General features: G+C 40.9%; 1 protein-coding gene across 1 annotated transcript in view; it reads right to left on the reverse strand.

Annotated features, from left to right (window-relative positions):
* Positions 1–18,965, reverse strand: part of RALBP1 (ralA binding protein 1) — a 33,658-nt gene extending 14,693 nt beyond the window's left edge. Inside the window, exons 1-2 of the mRNA XM_032122006.1 lie at positions 18,780–18,965; positions 1,327–1,620 (exon numbers count right to left, since the gene is read on the reverse strand). Coding sequence (XP_031977897.1) covers positions 1,327–1,570 — 244 coding nt within the window. The 5' untranslated portion in view covers positions 1,571–1,620; positions 18,780–18,965. The remainder of the gene's footprint in view (positions 1–1,326; positions 1,621–18,779) is intronic.
* Positions 18,966–19,320: the final 355 nt, after the last annotated feature.

Raw genomic sequence — 19,320 nt, forward strand, 5'->3', positions numbered from 1 at the left:
TCAGCTGTTGGTTTTAATTTGAGGATGTGTTTTTGAGTTACATTATTCTTTAGGCACACGGTTTTTAGTTAAAACAGCAACAGTCCTTCTAAACTGTGGTAGAAACAATTCCTGCATTCCAGGAAACTGGTTTGATTAAAAGCAGTGCAGTGACAGCAGATTCTTAAGGAGTGATTATTTAAATATGTGCATGCGTATCACAAATTGTCACCATATTAATTCTAACAGAATACTGTGTGCTGTCTCACTGTTTCTGATCTTCCAAATTCCACATGTAAGAAGTAGCAGGATACACTGGCATCAGAGATACAGACATTTTGAAATTTTGCTAAAACAAATGTCACTTAAAATGTCCTAGCACTTGGGCTGTGATACTTAGGTTTCAGAGACTTGGACAGGAAGGGTCTTTCCGGTAGTGAGAGTGCTCAGTATCAGCTTAGTATTTCCAAGTGCTTTGTTCTTTCAGAATACGTAGAAAAATTTTCTTGAATAAAAACTATTTCGTGTTTCCAAAATTTTCTGCACAAATCTAAAAGTGGAAAGTAATAGTTCTGTTGTTTTGGAGGAGGGGTAAGCTTTTTAAATGAAATTTCTACTCCAGACACTGATATACTGACAATGGATTTTATAGTCAAAGCTTTACTTTCTTCTAACCCTTTCCCTGTCAGTTCTGGAAAATTCAGATCTCAGTGTTGGTTTGCACATTTTTGACCTCTGCAATAATACTTTGGCACTGCTGGAGGAAACTGCATGATCAGACTAAACTGAGAAGCTAGAGAAAAAAAGGGATGGAGATTTTATTACTGCTCGAATAATGGTGCAGTGTGCACATGAAAACTTGGGATAGTACAAAAGCAAACACTGAATAAGGGAGACACATGGGAAAAGGGCTACAGTTGTTGAAACTGACTCTTCCAAATGCACAAGTGTACAATTCAGATCAAAACCAGTTTTATTCTAGCTAGCACCTCAGCTATGATTAAAAATGGATGTATTTGGAAATATACTTGAAAACCTCCACTTAGAATGTGAAGAAGAACCCCATGCCAGGATTTACCAATGCATCATGAAAGGTTTTGGATAAATGGGTTTATTAGTAATTCTGGGCACATACTTGGCACCTGTATCTGTGCAACAAAAAAAAGTTAAGGTGTGGAGTTTTTTGCAAGAGAAACAGGTGCTGCACAAAGTCTGTTTGTAGCAAGCTAACTTCCTCCACATTGAAACAAATTTAAAAGAACCCACTGGGAATACCAAGCAATTTTGAGAGAGAAAAAACGAGAAAACTTGAAAGCATTGAATTAAAAAGAGAAGTTGTCTACTCACTTCTTTTTTCTTTTTTCTTAAATTTTCCTTTCTTCTTCCCATGCTCCTTTTCATCATCAGATACTATATCTGGAGGCTCATGTAAGCTGTCGTGAGGTGGTGAAGGCTCACCGGTGCGGTACAGTCCTGGGAATTTTGTAGGACTGATTTCTTCAGAGCTGGGAGTACGAGCAAGTCCCCCACTGTGTTCTACCCGACGGTGTTCACTGGGGCTGCTCGTGGGAGGCAGGAAGCACTCGGTCATTCTGATACGCGGATATCAAAGTGAAATCTTCTGCTACCTGTCCATCACACCTGCATAAGAGGAAAACAAAAAGAAAACCCACACAATTTTAAGCAATGGGTTTCAGAACACCTTGTTTAGAGCACTACCCTGAAACCATAAACAGCAATACCTTCTACAATGAGAGTTCCAACTTCCATCAAGAGAAAGTAAAATAAATCAGGTCTGAAGCTCAGTGTTTGCAGAATTTGTTCGTTAACTCCTGAGCCATATTAGCATGTGAGCTGCCATTTTAGCCATTTCTTCTTTATAACATACAAAACATATATTAAGTATCTGAATACTTTAACAGTTGAAATAATTCTTACAAAATTCATAGCTTGCATACTGATTGGTAGTATTTACTACAAATTAGTTTGCTGACTTTTAAAATTTTTTTGATATCAAACAGATTTGCCTGGAAGCTCAGAGTGTTTGTGAGCACTGCCCTTAACGCAAAGATCATTTTCTTCTTTCCCAAGCATATTTTATAGATGCAAATAAAAACTTGCCTAGCCTGTTGCAATAAGGGGGGGAAAAAAATAAATAGAGCTAAAGCAAATCCATCTTTTAATTATGCTACTGCAAATTAAAGAAGGTAAAAAAAATAATGATTATGTTTTTCTGGTATATACAGTAACTTCACCTTTGAAGAGACTTTATCAGGTCATCTGCACCCAGATGCTGGTACATTGTTTGCTTGAGAGTTATGGCCAAATAAAAGCTTATACAAAAATTGCTGAAGGAAGCCAATGCATACATTCTCAGCAGTGGAACTCATCAGCAAAAAAACTGTTCCTGGCACAGATAAATGTCAAAAATTCCACAGAATGGATATGCTGCACAGGACACCACACCTCTGGAGTCCACTTGTCTGGATTTGGCCCTTTGTATCTAAATGGTCACAAAGGATTTTGTTATATTCTATTTTTAATTCATATCAAATACTCCACTGCCATGATTATTTGATACTGTGTTTAAACAATTAAATGGCATGTTCAAACATGGGATTTTATGAGAAATGTCCAGGTATGTAAAGCTTCAGAATGACAGCTATCAAAAAAGGTCAAAATTTTCAATTATATAAGCATTTTCAATATTACCACTGACAGACTGGCTTTACTATTGTATTTCATCTGAGTAGCAGAATGACCTGTAAAATTCCTCCTCAGTACATTTGCATTTCATCACCAACTCCTCCCCCTGCTCCAAGAAAAACAGAACCCAACATATCGCACCGAGAGCTTCTAAACAATAGAGAGTATTTCAACAATAACTCATGGAATTATATTGGAAATATTACATATAATTTTTTTACGCAAATAGAATGGATGGCATCTACAAATCAATCCACATGTTGAGTGGACAAGATGGGCAAGTGCACAGAGGGCAAGAACAATGTTGTTGCAAAAGCACATGAACACTGCCCTGGAAAATGAGGACACGCAGGCTTTGCCTGTGGAACCCAGCAGAGCTTCTGGGACTAAGAAGGCCTTAACCCATACATTCCACAACACTCTTCAGCAGTATTGCTCAGCTCCTGGGCTTTTATTTACAGATTGGTAGCATACAGAAAAAATATGACATGGTATTGTATTCTGTCCAGTTAATAATTATAGATGAGTCCAGCTAAGTGCGTTTTGGGGAGGGTGGTTGGTTCACTTTTTTGGGGGTTGGAATTAAAAAAAAAATTTTTTTTAATTCTCATCCTTCAGCTCTCTGTATGCAGATCAGAGCGAAATTTTAGAGTATGTATGCAACAGTATCTCCCTACAGGAGATCACTCACAGTGCTTATGGAAATTACCAGTTACTCAGATCAGAATTTGAATAGGGCACAGTAAGACACAGAATTATGATGAGAAACAAAATATTCATCAAGTCTTTATTTAATACTGTTCATTCCCTATTCTGGCTGAAGTGGTGGCACTGGCTAAAAATTAAGACAATGGGGTATATTGGTAAATGCAACAAATTAAGACTATACTTATGTTTCTTACTTTTTTCTTTTACAGCTTCAAGAAAGCATTAATTTCCTATATGTATAATTTTCTAGGCCTTTAAATAAGGGAGAAATTCTATGATGCTCAAATTATATCAAGACCTATCAGCAGGCGAGAACCTTTAAGCCTACTGAAAAAACCTCTTCCACTTTTACTAATGGATGTTAATGTCCTACTGCCATATAAATCTGCCCATTTCCTCTGACTTTTACAATTTTCTTCTGACAGCAATAAATGGCGAGACTGAAAAAATCCTGGACCTTCTAGGCATTTTGAGAAGGAGCATTTCTAACAGGCTTGCTCTTCTGCCAGCTTCTCCCTCTCAGACTTTTTCTTCCCAATCTATTACTGCTTCAGTCCTGCCTCTCCTCTGCAGCAGGTCCCTTCCCTCAAACTGCTTCTCTTCACCTATGCAGTTCTCATTTGTCAGGAGAACTGACAAATATTGTTATGTCAATAACTCACATGCTGCCACATGTGGAAGGTCACACTATCAACTCACAACCATCAACTCTCCTCTACCTCCAATTCCAGCAGTTTGCTCTTTTTGAGATGATTCAAGTTGCTAGCTGCTCCAACAGGCTTCTGCTGCTGAGCTGGCTCGTGGAAGAGCTCAACAAGCACTAACAATGAAAAGCAGAGAAGAGGCAGAACCACGATGACGGGAGTGCAACCTCTTTCTCTGGGCACCTGTTTTGTCATACTGCACACACATCTTCATCTCCTCAGATTTCAATTATTTCTTACTATTTGTAACTTCAAGCTTTGATTTCTTTACTACCCAGTGTCAGTACTCCCATGGCTCTTGTCATGACTGACTACTGTTTCACCCTCAGTGTGTCACAGACAACCTGACCTTCATCTGCTTTGGTCTCTGTGACTCAAGCTCAGTTTCCCACTTTTCCCTCATCTTGTTTTCATTTGGGTGGTTCCTACTTTCGTGCAGCACACCACTTCCTTGCAGATGGAAGTTCTCTCTCTTCTTCCTCTGTTTCTTCTATCTGATTAGTTACCAGTTCCCACTTCTTCCTGAATGTTCTCTGCTGCTGTTTTTTGTTACCTCATGATTATCTACCTAATCTTTTCACCTTGTCCCCATTTTTCCCACTGGCTCTCAGTCTCTCCCCAATATCCCAAGAAGTCCCTTCTTACCTCCCTGCCAAGAGCAGGCTCCTTGACTCCCACCGCTTCTCGTTCACTTGACATTTGACTCCTCTTCCACTGAAGCCACAAATGCTGTTACATGACAGCATTAGAGAGCTTCTCGCACTTCAAGCACCTTCTCAGACCTAGCTACTTTATTCAGAACTCCCAAAATGCAGTTTCTGAACCAACTTCCTGCTCAACACTGAGTCGAGCCTTCAGAATAACTGAATGTCAAATATAAGCCTTCACTGAACATGGGCAGAACCATGACCTTTCCTCTATTCTCCAAGGAAATACTAAATTATAAGAGACTTTAAACGTGGAAAGAAGGTACGTCATTAACACAAAATCTAGCCGTCATGCCATCACCATCTTCTAGACCATAGACCAAGCACAGGAAAGTAGGTTGGGAAAAGGAAGGGAGATGCCTTCACAGGTGAAATAATGTGGTTTTCCAAGTCTCATATTTGAAAATAACTGAACTTTTTCCTAAAAAAATCAGTCTGAGCTACATATTTAGTAACTAAAGATGAGGTTTGGAAAAACCATAGAAAAGGGAAGACAGAGAGACATGACAGCCAGCTTTAATAGATCTCACTTTCAACAGCGTGTCATCTAAGTCAGCATGAACACATTAAAGAGAGGCACAGTCTGAAAGACCAAATTCACAGCTCTTTCATTCAGTACAGAAGGCTTCATTATTTCTGTTTTGCACTAAGTCTGTACTGTGACTCTGACAGCAGCAGAAACAGGTGATTGCATGCACAGATGTTATTTTGTAAAGCTCCTGGGCGGAACAAAGGATGTGGAATTTTTCTGCAACAAGTATTATGCAAGACCACATCTGAAGCACAGTGGGTATCCCCCAGTCATTTCATTTTGCCAAAAAAGAGACCCTCTGAATACCTGGGTGTCACATTGAAAATAGTCCCAAGAAGTTAATAATCAAAAGATGGAGGCAGAGTGGGGATCCTCACTCAGCTACCAGTACCTGCTCAATCACAATTCTCCAAAAGCAAGACAGAGAACACAGCAGTACCTCACTCATCATCACAGACCTTCAATCCAAAAGATCTGGACATGCATGAAGGACCTGGTTCTTGAAGAAATGAGGCACACCATTTTTGGACAAAAAATATCCTAGTAACAAACATGCTCCATTTTGGAAAGTAATGAACCATAAGAAGAATAAAAAATGATCAGTTGTGGGCTAAGTATGTCAAAACACTTCAGAAAACATGAGTGGTACTCATATAATTGTTGAGACTTTTTAATAAGATGAGAAGATCGACTTAGAATTTATTTACCAAGACTATCCAATGTCTGTGTCACATCTCAATTCTGTATCTATTGCATTTTTTACAACATACTGAAAAGCTTAATACAAATCACTGCTTTCATTTGAACACTTCTTAGGCTGAAATGCTGCCATGCAGTCAAATGTCAAAATGACATCAGAAGCCATCTGTTTCATTTAATAAGCAGTGGTCAGATATAAAACCAGTGCCCTTTCCTTTCTTTAATAAGGTAACATGGTCATGAAAGGAGAAGGAATAGGGAAGTACTTCATGTAGACAGGCAAAGCAAGTTTAAAATTTCACAAGTCACGAGTAATCACACAAACACAGCATTAAGTAACTCCCCTGTGAGTCACACACTCTTCAAAATTGGCAAGAATTAAAGCCTCAAGAAGGGACTTCACAAAGTTTTTTTGATAAAAAGAATAAAATACAAATTGTTTAGCAGCATTCAGCTCTTAAACCTCAGATTACTTTACAGGACATGTGATGCCATGACAATGTTGGAAAATTTACTTCAAAGGAGGCTGTATAATCATGCAGTTGAAGTCACATAGGAATAAGCTGTACATTTTTCAAATAATGCCAGCATCAGATCAGCTCTAAAGTTACAAAAACAGCTTTTGTGTGGTCTCTCACTTACCTGGGGGTGGATAAAGTCTGCCAGTTACAGCACCATCCAAGGCATTTCAAGTTCTGCTCTGAGAGTCCATTCCAGCTCAGGAAGAGTGATATACAAACAGATGAAACTACTTAGCTCTCAACAATCAGTGAGCTACAGACCACATCCATATCTGAGTGGACTCTTGGAGGAGCCAGCTCACATTTAGAATATGCAGCTGTATCCAGATTATTCCCTATTATTGAGGGTATTCCAGCTCTTCAATAATCTAATCAGTAAAGAGCCAGCCTTAAAACAAATAATTAAATAATACTCTAGACATTTTAGAAATATCAAAACCAAGGTTTCCAATCCCATTATGATAAAGTTTTGCAATCGCATGAAGATAAAATCTCCAGATATGTGGCAGCACGTGCTTTCCAGTTTGGTTCACTTCAGGGAAAACAGTATTACAGCCCCTAGCTCTGTAGAGCTCCATCAGGATGCAACTCACAGGCTGTTTCCCAGAGACACATCTTGGGAAAAACAAAAATTGGACCCCTGGAAGGGGATGGTTGGTTAAATGCTTTGCTCCAGGAGAGAGCACATTGAAAAGGGATGGACCAGGACTGCCTAGGAAAAGCCCCTGTCCCATGGCTCTGCATCCTGCACTGCTTATACCACCACACTATTTTGCTGTAATATCCTATTTCCCTGGAGAGGCAGGCTGTGACAGTTTATATCCCACTGTCTGTCCCACTACCTCTTCAAAGCAAGTAGTCTACAAGAAAAGTTTGGGCATAAATCTTTGTTAGAGGGTAACAACCAAAGCCCTATACAGAGGGTACAAAAACTATGCCCCACATGTGGCTCCCCCCATATGGCTCATTACCATCCTTCAGGGATATCCCTGCAAGCCCTGCCACATGTCTTTCCCCAGCTGAATCAACTGCCATGGAAGCAGTTTCAAAGCAGTGCACTACATTATGATCACTACCAAATATATAAGAGGCATTCTCGCAAATAACTGTCCAGCTAATGAGCTGTTTCATTGCTTTACATGGCAGCTTTCTCAAGTAACAAGCAGAAGGCCTGGACTCCGCTCCATGAAGCAGATGGGCACTGTACCCAGACCAGACTTCTGTAGCAGTACCTTGACTAATCAGCCAGCTGCATTGCAACTGCTACTGCCCACCCTCAGAATAATTTCTTGTTCTTCAAACTTCTTGGCAATGTGCTACTCCACTGCACAGGACTCTGTTTTTACCCCCAGTAAATCTTGCTCTTGGTTCCCATGGTCTTGTCAGCACAAAGTAATCCAACACCTCCAGTACAGTACTCAAGCCCCGTACATTAGTTTCCTACTCCATGGTTTAGTCACACTCTTCCCCAGGCTCTCTCCATTTGCTTCCTCATCCCCTTTCCTGCAGTCCAGTTCCTCCACCATCAGGGCTGTACCTCCTCTATCTCACAATCTTTTCCTCACCAAGCAGGTGTTCACAACCTAGACCTGTGCAACTCCAGTTTCACCATTCCTGTCCTCCACACCCAGTGTCTCATCTAACCTCACCTCTTGGCTGCTTACTGTTTCCCAGGCTTCTCTTGCCACCTTCTATTTCTCCCACAGTCAGTTCTCATTAAAACTTCTGCAAATTATGGGCCACACATAAGCAAGGCAATCTGGGAGGTCTTCTCCTGCCAAATTAAGGTTTCCCCTCTAAATTACAAGTAGCAGTTGAAAGATTTGCCTGATTACCAAAATATTCATTATTACAGAAAATAGGTATTTTCTTGCTAGCTGAATTCTCAGAAACAGTTTGAAGAATTTGGTTTGTGCTTTTAAAAAAAAATTTAAGTATCAGCCTCCGAAACAAAACTTTTCCATCCAAATTAAGATATGGTAGCTTTTGATAAGAGCTGAATTACTGAGAGTTGAATTGAATACTACAACTGTCTTGCTAACATATTGAACCCTCCTATACTTCTGAAAACCACCACACTGTGCAACATATGTAATACCCACTACTGCCTAGACTGGCCTTAGAATTATTCCTGGTGTGACAACCCTGCCCCTTCTCTCTTGTTCACCTCTCCAAATTTCCACTTGTACCAGTGCTAATGCACATAAAACAGAACAGAAAGTTTTACTTTTACCACTTAACAAAGGAAGGCAGAAAAATACAACAAAAGGTGTGCAGTTTACTTTCTTAACAATCACTATAAACATAGTATCACCACTGGTTTTGTTTGCCCTCAGGACTGCATGCAAGTTTTTCTACAATTCACGTTTTCTGACAAGTCCTTCAAAGAGTTGTCTAATCCCTAGTCATCAAAGGTCTGCAGCAAACTGTACAGCAATTATGATTTATCAAATTAATACTAATTTTTATACTTTAATCAGTTCTTGGGCTGGATCTATTTAATGACAAATTCCCCTGATCAGAGATTTAAACTACAGCATCGTCCCGTCACACTCCAGTACCTGAATGCAGCCAGCTTGAGAACAGCTGCCAACTTAGTGGAGTCAGAGAAAAAAAAACATAACATCCTAAACCCATGACTGGTTGAGCTGAATGTACTACAAATGCTGTTAAAAAAGCAAGTGCTATTCAGACTAAAAAATGCAAAATGAAGCAGAAGAAAAATCAATGGATTTAGCATAAAATGTTTTACAGGAGTTTAAAGCATTTCTGCTATTCTTTCAAGTGCATCTGCAGACTATCTGTGACAGATCAAACAACAGAGAGGAATCTAGTATTCCAGAGAGGCCAGAGCTCTGCATGTTCAGTTCCAACACCCAGTAAAAAACAACTAAGCCTATTAAAGCTCTAATTTTGGGGTTTGTGGGGGTTTTTTAAGAGTGTCTTACCTAACACATGCTAAAATACTAGAAATGACAAGGGTAAACAGCAATTATCAAAGACTCTTTGCTTTGGATTTAACAGTGGCAACAAATCTGGGACATGCCCACACACCAGAAATGTGCAATATAACACACTGGCCTTTCTGTAACAGCAGTAATTCACCTGGCAAATTCAACAGCAGCAGTGGAGATGCAGTAAGGCGTTGTGAGGCTCCTGCCAGCAAGTAGAGTTCAAGCTCTGCGGAATGCTCAGCCGACTTGTGCAGGCAAGTGCCCTGCTGCTGCACTACCATCATCTTTCCAACCCGCGCCAGTTACAACGAAATCAGGAGCTGTGTGTGTCCCTCTACAAACATCACTTAACTGGTGTCTGCTGGTGTGCCCTTTGAGAGCCCTCAAGCAGACAGAGTTCCACAGGGACAGAGCCTTGTCACACTCTGTGTCTTATACACTCAACCGCATAAACCTGCTTAACCTGTAGAGGGAGCGGCAGAGCATGGGTGCTGCCCAGAGAACTGCACACTGAGTCCAGGCAGTGTCGCTTTCTAATCCACTATTGAGATATCATCTTTCTGACTGGATATAGAAAAAAATCAATTAGAAGCACCATGCTTCTTCACTGATTTGGGTGAATTGTGACTATTATTTTATTCACAGAATTTTCAAACATCATTAACTTTGCAGAAGTCACTTTATAATCCTTTACCTGGGAGGTCAGTACAAATAATCCAGTTTACTTTACCAAAGGCAAAGAATATTCAATTCTAAGGCCTTATCATTTCCAGAAAGAAGCAATTTCTGAAAGTAGATTAATGACACACAAACCTTTAGGGTTTGAACTATGAAAATTAAGTTTCTTATGCTTTATATTGAATTTTTGCCACCATGTACTGAACAGATGAAAAGATCTATCAATTACAGGCTGTCGCTTGAACTCTGTAGCATAAGGAGAAGCTAAGACCAGCTTTGCTTGATCTCTTTGTAGTGTGATACACGACAGAGATGATCAATTTCCATGTATGATTCTTTTCATGTTTAAAACCCTGCATGTTCCAGTGTAACACAGGCAATACATATTCAACTTTTAGTGAATATTAAACAGAACTATGGTGGTTGAGATAAAACCCATTCTACCATAACAGCAGAAAGGAAAAGTAAAAAAAGACTTTGCTCCAGAAGCACTGCTTATATAACAGCTTCTCTGATTATTTTTAGTGATTCTTTAATAACTATGTATATCAGCTGATTATTCTTAGTGATTATTTGATAACTATGTCTACCTGCATCACCTTTGCTTTTGGCTTAAGAGTCCTGTTTATTATCAAGCTAACATCAATGGCTATTGACCTGGAAGCCAGCCTTCACTGGTTTCTTTACTAAGCCCAATTTGAGTAACACCAAGCACGGACTGGGTTGCATGCAAACATTTCCCCAACTTAACAATAATGGATTGATGTGTAACATTTCTGTGCTCCCAGCACAGCAGTTTTTAGCACAGCCTTATTGTAGATGCAGTTCTACCCACCAAAATGTTTTTTCTGACATGGCTTGTTTCATTTTGAGATCTGTTTTGAGACATGCCAACAAAGTAATTGTTTTGCTGATCCATGTTATGTCTACAGCAGGAACCTGTGGGAATAGATGTCAATGTCACTCAAACTCCTGCTTTACGGAAAAGAAAATTTTTATTTTTAGCATGGTATCTTAAGTTTCCACACAAGAGTAGGGCTATACCATCTCCTCTTCCCAGACATATTCCTATTAATGCCAGTGACAACTCTTCATCAACACCACATGAAGGATTTAGCCTTTCAGCAAATTTCTGAATTTTTAGTTATTTTTTTCAGTACCATATGTAGAGATGGGATTAACAAGTTCTGTTTTCTCTGTATGCCCCAGATTCACTCAATACCCAAGGGGAAAGTCAATTTAAATATTTACAAGCTCAGCAGATTATTAATTATGATTAACATCACCACCTCCAGGGCTGAGATGTTGCAAAATGTCACGCATGTGAACACAGAAAACATTCACAGATAGATGCAAGGCAAGGTGCAGCACCACCCACCATGGGGCAGCTGTTGGTCTCTGCAGAGAAAGCAGGAATCTGTCATCCATTAAAATGCCAATTACTGGAACAGCAGCAGCACCCACAAGTTCACAGTATTTGCCTTGTCTTCTGTGCCAATTTACCTAGTAAACAGCCTTAGAAGAAAGCCTACATGAAACATCAGCCTTCTAGAAAAATGTATAAACATCCTTAGAATTTAAAATAAAATTCACATATATTTTCTAAAACAGGCTTCATTCAGCTTAGTCTGTAGCATTTACTGCAGTAATTTTCAGCAATCCTATGTCTTGAGAATATCACAAAAAACCCCCCATACCTTAAGAAATACACTGATGGATGTTCTCAACTTATTTGCCAAATATAACAAAAATTAACTGAATAATAACACAAATACAACATTAAAAATACAAATGCTCCACAGATGGAGGAGAAGTTTGGCATTTGATAGCACAGAACCAAACAATTTCTGATTGCCATTCCAAAATGTTGTATTGCCTTGTCTAAACATAAGTCATGCTGCTACAATTAAAATTAGAGTAGACAGTTTAATGGAAGCCCCAGTACACATAAGACCAAAGATGGCCTTTGTCCTATCCCTCCCTCAAAAGGGAATAAACTGCCTCCATCAGTGTAAGGCAATTTTAAGAGTGGTGAAATCCTTGCACATAAGTACTAAAGCCCACCAAATGCAACTACCTGTCAAAATACCCACCTACAACTGACTGTTCTAATGATACACACTAACTGCAAACTTTTTTGACATGTTTGTGTATCTTTTAGATGTCTTCAAAGTTCGACTGAAATAACATTAAAAACTTACTTCCTAAAGGATTTAAAGATAAAAGATAAAGAATGAGCAACCAAAAGAAGCCCATAGAAAACTGCAAAAAAGTTTGATCATAGACCACATAAGATATCATAAAATTGCAGCACATAAAATGAGTGACGCAGGTAAAACTGATGCACCATCTTCATTGCTTTTTGGTGGTGTATACAGGTCCTGGCATATTCAAAGATACATTTGTGAAAGCCATTGCCAGAAAATTAGTTTTTAATTATCTCTGTGAAGGAACATGCATTTAAATATATATATCCTAGTGTATCAGTCACACTAATTTACTGAACCATCCAGACAGCAAAGAACTCCACATATTCATCACTTCCTCTTTCAGCTGGAAAGTTGAATTTTGTTTCCTCCAACAACGTTTCAAAACCTGACTGCTTAAAAGGCATCTGCTAACTGGTGACACACATTGTATGAATTTTGGAGAACTGCAACCCCAAAGTTCAGGATGAAAACTTCAGAAGCATGACCTGTGAAAGATCTCTGCATCTAAAATTAGCAAGTGGCCAGAACGAAGCAAACTTAGAGAACCTGTAAAGATTAAAACATCTGAGGAACAAGAAAAGTTAAAACCATTAAACTGATATAATTCAATGAGTTTCTGGGTAAATCTGTTCAATCACTTGGTATTTTCCCACCCCCAAGCTCTTACATTTTTAGTCCATTCAATCAATTAAAAATATCCCATAAAAGGTGAAAAGCTCTTTAGGCTATCTTAAAAGAACAGCATCTCCTTTGAAGCCACCACAATTGAAGATTGGAAGAGGAAATGACACTTTTCTTCTAATCCAATTTTTAAAAAAAAGGTATTTTGGGTTTTGTACAGATTAGCATTACACTTTTATATATAGCATTTGGTTCACAATATTAAAATCTACTGGAGTAGTACAAATACAGTAAAATATCTTGTCAACTTAGTTATCTTTTATCAGTAATTATACACTACATTAATACACCCAGTATCAAGTATATGAAAGCACTATATTGGACATACGAAAACATTAATTGAGAATTATTAACTTCCACAGTATTCATGGTAGAAAACTACTACTACCATGAAACGAGAGAGTTTCATTGCTGGCATGTTCAACACTAGAATTTACACTTAGCACGCAATTTAATTCACGGTAATAAAACTCAACGAAAATTTATTTTCATGGTAACATCCAGAAAAATTCTGCACCTGACTGCTGATCTTCATTTACAAAACACAACAGGGCAGGCTAGAAATGTTAAAGTAGCAACAAGCTTCACCACCAGGGTAAGTTAAATGTTAAACTTCACAAAAGTCATTATAGGATGAACATTAAATTATAGCTTCAAACTCGTAGCTGTAACTCCCATTTTACAAAGTTACGTATGATTTTAAAGAGAAATAATATCCTGGAAGAATTCTTACTTATTTTTTTGTGAGAAAGAGAAGCTGCAATTTTTATCACTGTGATATCCCTTTTCCCACTAGTGTCAAGCTAACAGAATTATCATCTTATGTTGTGTTTTCAAAAACCATTCTTCAAAGTCTGGTAGTAGAGTTCTATGATCAGTTCCAAGAGCTCCCTTCTGCCAGATGTCCTGACCTCTAGTATTAGAAAAAGCCCAGCGATCCCACTGAACTGTAAAACAGGAAGCAAACTTCATGAGCTGCCTTCACCTAGATAACAGAAACCTGTGAAATCTTCATACTAGAGAGGACAAAAATGTAACAAAAATACATTTTATCTATACATAACTATAGGAACTGACTCAAGAATAAGTCACTGCTAAGAAATGTAAAAAACAACCAACATGAAGCTAAATTTATTTTCCTTAAAATAATTTCCAGTTTGGTCCAAACTTGCATTCTGATTTGGAATGTCAAACCTTACCAGCCAGCACTCGCTCCTCTTTCTTCCTCTCCAGCAACCATCTGGCCGCTCCCACCTCATGCAAACAGCCATCACTCATCCCTTGCTTTCCTCGTGTGCCTCCAGAGACCAGAATAGCCAGTCTAAAAAAGCTCTGTTCCTTGTGGGTGAGAAGGAGAATAAAGACGGCAGAGTGGATATGAGGAATCTGCTCCTACTGTTCGCGAAGCTGACCCCTCCACTGCAATGAAGGGTGGACCTATTCCTATGAAAAAGTGTAGCCCCCAGCAGCCAAAATAGTGCATCTCTGCACCTTCACATAGGGTCTTCCCCAGCACTGTGCTCCTGTTGGGCTGTAGCTGGCAAGAATCATTAACCATTCCCTGCTTCCTCCAGGGAAGACAGCAGCCTAGATGGAAGCAAGGCAGGGATTACCTACAAGGTCACACCATAAATTAATGTGTAACACCAAGGATCATAATCCTTCTTTTAAAGAAATTTTCTCTTTGCACTGATTGCTTAAGGTCTGTATTTCTGCCCATCTTCCTAGCACTTACAATAAATGGACAGATGGCAAGCTCTTAACGATTAAGGACACACTAGCACAGACAAAGTGACTTACATCACATTCCTCAATTATTATTATTATATCAGAATAATTGCATTACTTTATTCTGCATGTAGAAAACAATACTAAATTTGCTTATTTAAAATATAACATTTTCTCTACAAATATTTTTTAAACTGGGCTAAATATCACAATACTATTAACACACATTAACAATTCACTACATTTACTCAGATTTACATTATTACTGTTTTAGCATCTGGCAAGCACTTTTTCTTTATTATTATAAAATTATGTGTTTAGTAAATAACTAGTTGATATTTTTTAGTCAGGATCCTACACCAAGCTGCTTCTGAAAGAAACTGGGACATCTTCATTATCTGTACTTTTGTTTACTTAGTATCACACGAACTAGACAAGGAAAAAATACTAATCATGTTTTCTATTTAAACACACCTTAATTAATTATCAAAGGAAATACTCCGCGTAGGTAGTGAACTGATTGCTCTAAACACTGTGATCTCACGGTTTTGAATTTGCAGATCTCAGTCTCTGATGCATATTTGGAATTCATCATTAGATAAGAAAAAGAGATGCTTTCTGTGCTTTTTTAATGCACAATTAATAGTAAACAACACTAAGGACCCAGTTACACATTCCAAGTATTTTTGCTCAGACACACTTCATTTAGGCATTAAGTGTTGCTTTTACCTTCTTATTATCCACTGAAGTCACTGTACTTCATATTTATCTTTTTCACAAATTCTTCCCTACTAGTTCAAAATTGTCACAACACTTTACTGATAAAACCTAAATAAATTTTTCCTAGAACATTATCCGGTAGTAACAGCACAGAATAAACTAGAAAATCCTTGGATATATTTGAGACAAGGGTTGTGTGAGCCAACCTACCAGATCACCACTCCTTACTTGCGTAATACCATATACAACCTCCACTTCCCAGCAGCTGCCCCAAGTAAGCAGTCATTCCCCAGTTTTTACTGCAGCCTCAAGAAAAACTGGAATCAGGGAGCACTGGATCCCTGCTGCTGTTCAGCTTTGCAGATTTGCTGTTGCTGCCACCATCAAAGTGGTGGTCCTCCACACCTTCAACCAAGTTTGTGTTCCTTGACATGAAGCCCAAAAGGTGAGGGATGGCTGGGATGAGAAGGGTAAGTATAGACAGGAAAGGAGTCATACTCTTCCTTTTTCTAAACTCAACCTGCATCCATTACCCTTCTGGTTTTGGTCACGGCAAGCAGATGTAAAACTTATTTGGACAGCAGTCACCCCTCAACACCACCACATCTGAGGATGCAGCCTAAGTAAAACTTCCTACTCCGTAAGGTACTTCCAGCCCATCTCTGGGCCCATTTGATATACTTTTAATATTTCTTGAGCAACAATTTTAAAACTATGATCCATGAGGCTCTGGAGAACAGCAGAAGGAGATGATGAAGGATGGCACAAAGCAAACCATGACTAGTTGTAAGGGTAGCGAATCATTCACTGATTCAACATAATCAGATACATTCGTTCACAGACAAGCTTGGTAGATTATGCTACACTATACTACAGTAAACTGAAGGTAAATATCATACCTTCATATCATACATACACATCATATATTTTGGCATTTTGAGGCTAGCTACACGACACCAAGCTTTACAGAAGGAAAGAAAATTAGCATTTGTTGGTATTTACTGCTGAACAGCAGCATCTTCCATATTAGTCTAAAAACTGCCTGTAAGAAATAGCAATGTTTACTCAGGAAATATGCAAACCTTTTCTGTAAGAAAATACAGCTAAAACTTACTGGGAAAGAGTGCCTGAAGGGTACAGTGGAGATCAGAACCCCAAAGTGTTAGATGCAGTACTTGTTCATGTCAGCTTTGCTTTAAGGACACAAACAGAATCAAGCCATGCAGCTCTGAAGCAGGAACACAGTTATTGCAATTCCAGGACAATATATTCCAGTGTAGACATGCACACATCAAAAAGGAAATAGTCTGCCATACAGAAAAAGAACTTTCTTTCCCACATAACTACAATCACACCAGGGGTTTTACAGTAAAATCCTTACTTTGGGGAAAAACCCCACCAATCCAAACTACAAAATATGCCTGCCCACCCCTGAATATACCTTAACTAAGACATGTGCCAAAGTTGCACATGGAGTATTAAGATTTGAAGGCAGCTATTCCTATGCTCCATTTCAGATGTGGGAAGACTAAAGAAACCAACTTATTTTCTGCAAGCTAGAAATAAGATCCCTAGGCCAGGGAATGTAAAGTTCCCTACTTCACCATAATAGACACTCTATTCTTGATGTAGTTAGCTAGAACATTACAGCAAGGGGGTTAATAAATTTCACACACTTAGAAGTACTAAATGCTCAAAACTACAAGAGTTTGGAAGGGCTTTTTTAAATTTCTGTTTATTTCTCTGTAGGAAAGAGCCTCCCAAGAGCTTGTCACACTGACTGTATGGATTACACACAGACTGCACTGAAATGAAGCACAGCACCATTCACCATAAGCTGCATGCAGCACTTCAAACAACATCAAAACCCAAACCTACGGGATCTAAGGGATCCCTCTGCCATTCTCCTGCAAGCTCATTAATAAATTTACATCCATTACCATCCTGCGTCATATCCAACAGAGCCTTAACATCACTCCTGAAAGGGTGCATTACAGCAATGCTGAGCACTCATGGTAAGCACTTCAAGCCGTTTCCAGATTAGAAACACTTTTAAGAATGCAACTAGGGCTGTCTTCCTATGCCGGAACAAGGGACTTGCACAAATCACCCTGGTTTATGCAGCTGGCAAAAAAGCCTTAGCCTAGGTTTTTTAAAATGATTATTTCCTATTAACAATTATCATTAACCTCAGAGACATCAGGGTGGGGGAAATCCAAACCACATCATTCTCATGAGCAAATACTTTTGGTGTGGATTGTTGGCATTTTCTTTGTCACTTGTTTTAACATCTGTTAGCACTTAAAAATAAGATGTATTTCCTCATACATCACCCACTGACATATCCTTGGAAGTGTTCAAGGCCAGGCTGGATGGGGCTCGGAGCAACCTGGTCTAGTGAAAGGTGTCCCTGCCCACGGGAGAAGGGCTGGAACTAGATGGTCTCTGAGGTCCCTTCCAAACCATTCTGTGATTCTATGATGAACAGTAACACAACACTTTCTAAACAACATTATCAGGTAGGAAACACGACATCCTTAGAACCTGTTAACCACATTAAATGCAGAAAATTCACAATAACGGTAAATTTTCTGGGTTTTAAGATGCGACTTCTAGGTGAAGGTAAATTAATAAAAATCCCTGACTTCTCCCTCCCCACAAAAATAACAACCCAAAACGACCTCGCAGAGAGCCAACCCACAGCCCAGCACGGCTCTCATCCGAGACTGAGCTGCAGCGAACCCTGCACGATCCAAAGGCAGCAAACGCTTAATGAAACAAGGTGCCCGGCGCCTGCTCCCGTAAGGACAGGAGGGACAACACGGCCCGTAAGTACCGCACACGGGCAGAGACACCCGCCCGGACGGGGAACGGAGGGGAGGGAGGAAAGGAAAGGAAGAAGCAAGGAAAGAGAGAGGAGGAAAGGAGAGACGGAGCAGAGACGAGAAAGAGAGAGGAGGGAAGAAGGGAAGGTAGCGGAGAGGGAGGGAGGGCGAGCAGCGACCCGAGAAGAAATGAGGGGAGCCTCCCGAGGCCCCGCCCCTCCCTCTCGAGCAGCCCGCGCCGGCCCCTCCCCCACCCGGCAGCCGCGCGCGCCGCGGGGCGGTGGCGGCTCGCGCCGCCAGTTGTGTGCTCCCCCTCTTCCTCCGCCCCCGCCCGCCCGCCCGCCCGGACCCGGAACGGCCCCGCGCCCCTCACCGGGGTGTCGGGCCGGGTCGGCCGCCCGTCCGCCCCCCGCGCCCCCGCACTGACCGTCGGGGGGTCCCGCTCGCCCGCGCAGCGGCTCCGCCTCGGCCTCACGCGCGGCGGGCACGCCCCGCCTCGCGCCCCATCCCGCCGCCGCCACCGCCGCCCGGCGCTCGCAGGGACGGGCGGGGAGCGGCGCGAGCTCACGCCACCGCGCACGCGCCGCTGCCTCGCTCCGCGCGGCCGCGAGGGCGGGGGAGCGGGAGCGGGCGGGCCCGGTCTACCCGCGCGCGGAGCGCGACGGGAGCTGTAGTTCCCCCCGGGGGACGCTGCCGGCGGGGGCGTGAGGTCGCTGCCGGCCGCCGCACTACAGCTCCCAGCAGCCGGCGCGCCGCGGGGGGAGTTCCAGCTCCTTTGGCCCCCACCGCTGTTGAAGCCCTCGGGCCGCGGCGGCGGGGCCCGGCTGCCTGAGGGGACCCCAGTGAGATAAGTATGTGAAGCTCCCTCAGCAGCCGCCGAGAGCCGGCAGGCAGCAGCCCCATCGCTCCTCTGGGAACACAAGGAACGTAAGAATCCCTGGGCCATGAGCTGACAGTGGCCCTTGTGG

This window comes from Corvus moneduloides, chromosome 1 (genome assembly GCF_009650955.1).
Source record: "Corvus moneduloides isolate bCorMon1 chromosome 1, bCorMon1.pri, whole genome shotgun sequence".
NCBI classification, from domain to species: domain Eukaryota; kingdom Metazoa; phylum Chordata; class Aves; order Passeriformes; family Corvidae; genus Corvus; species Corvus moneduloides.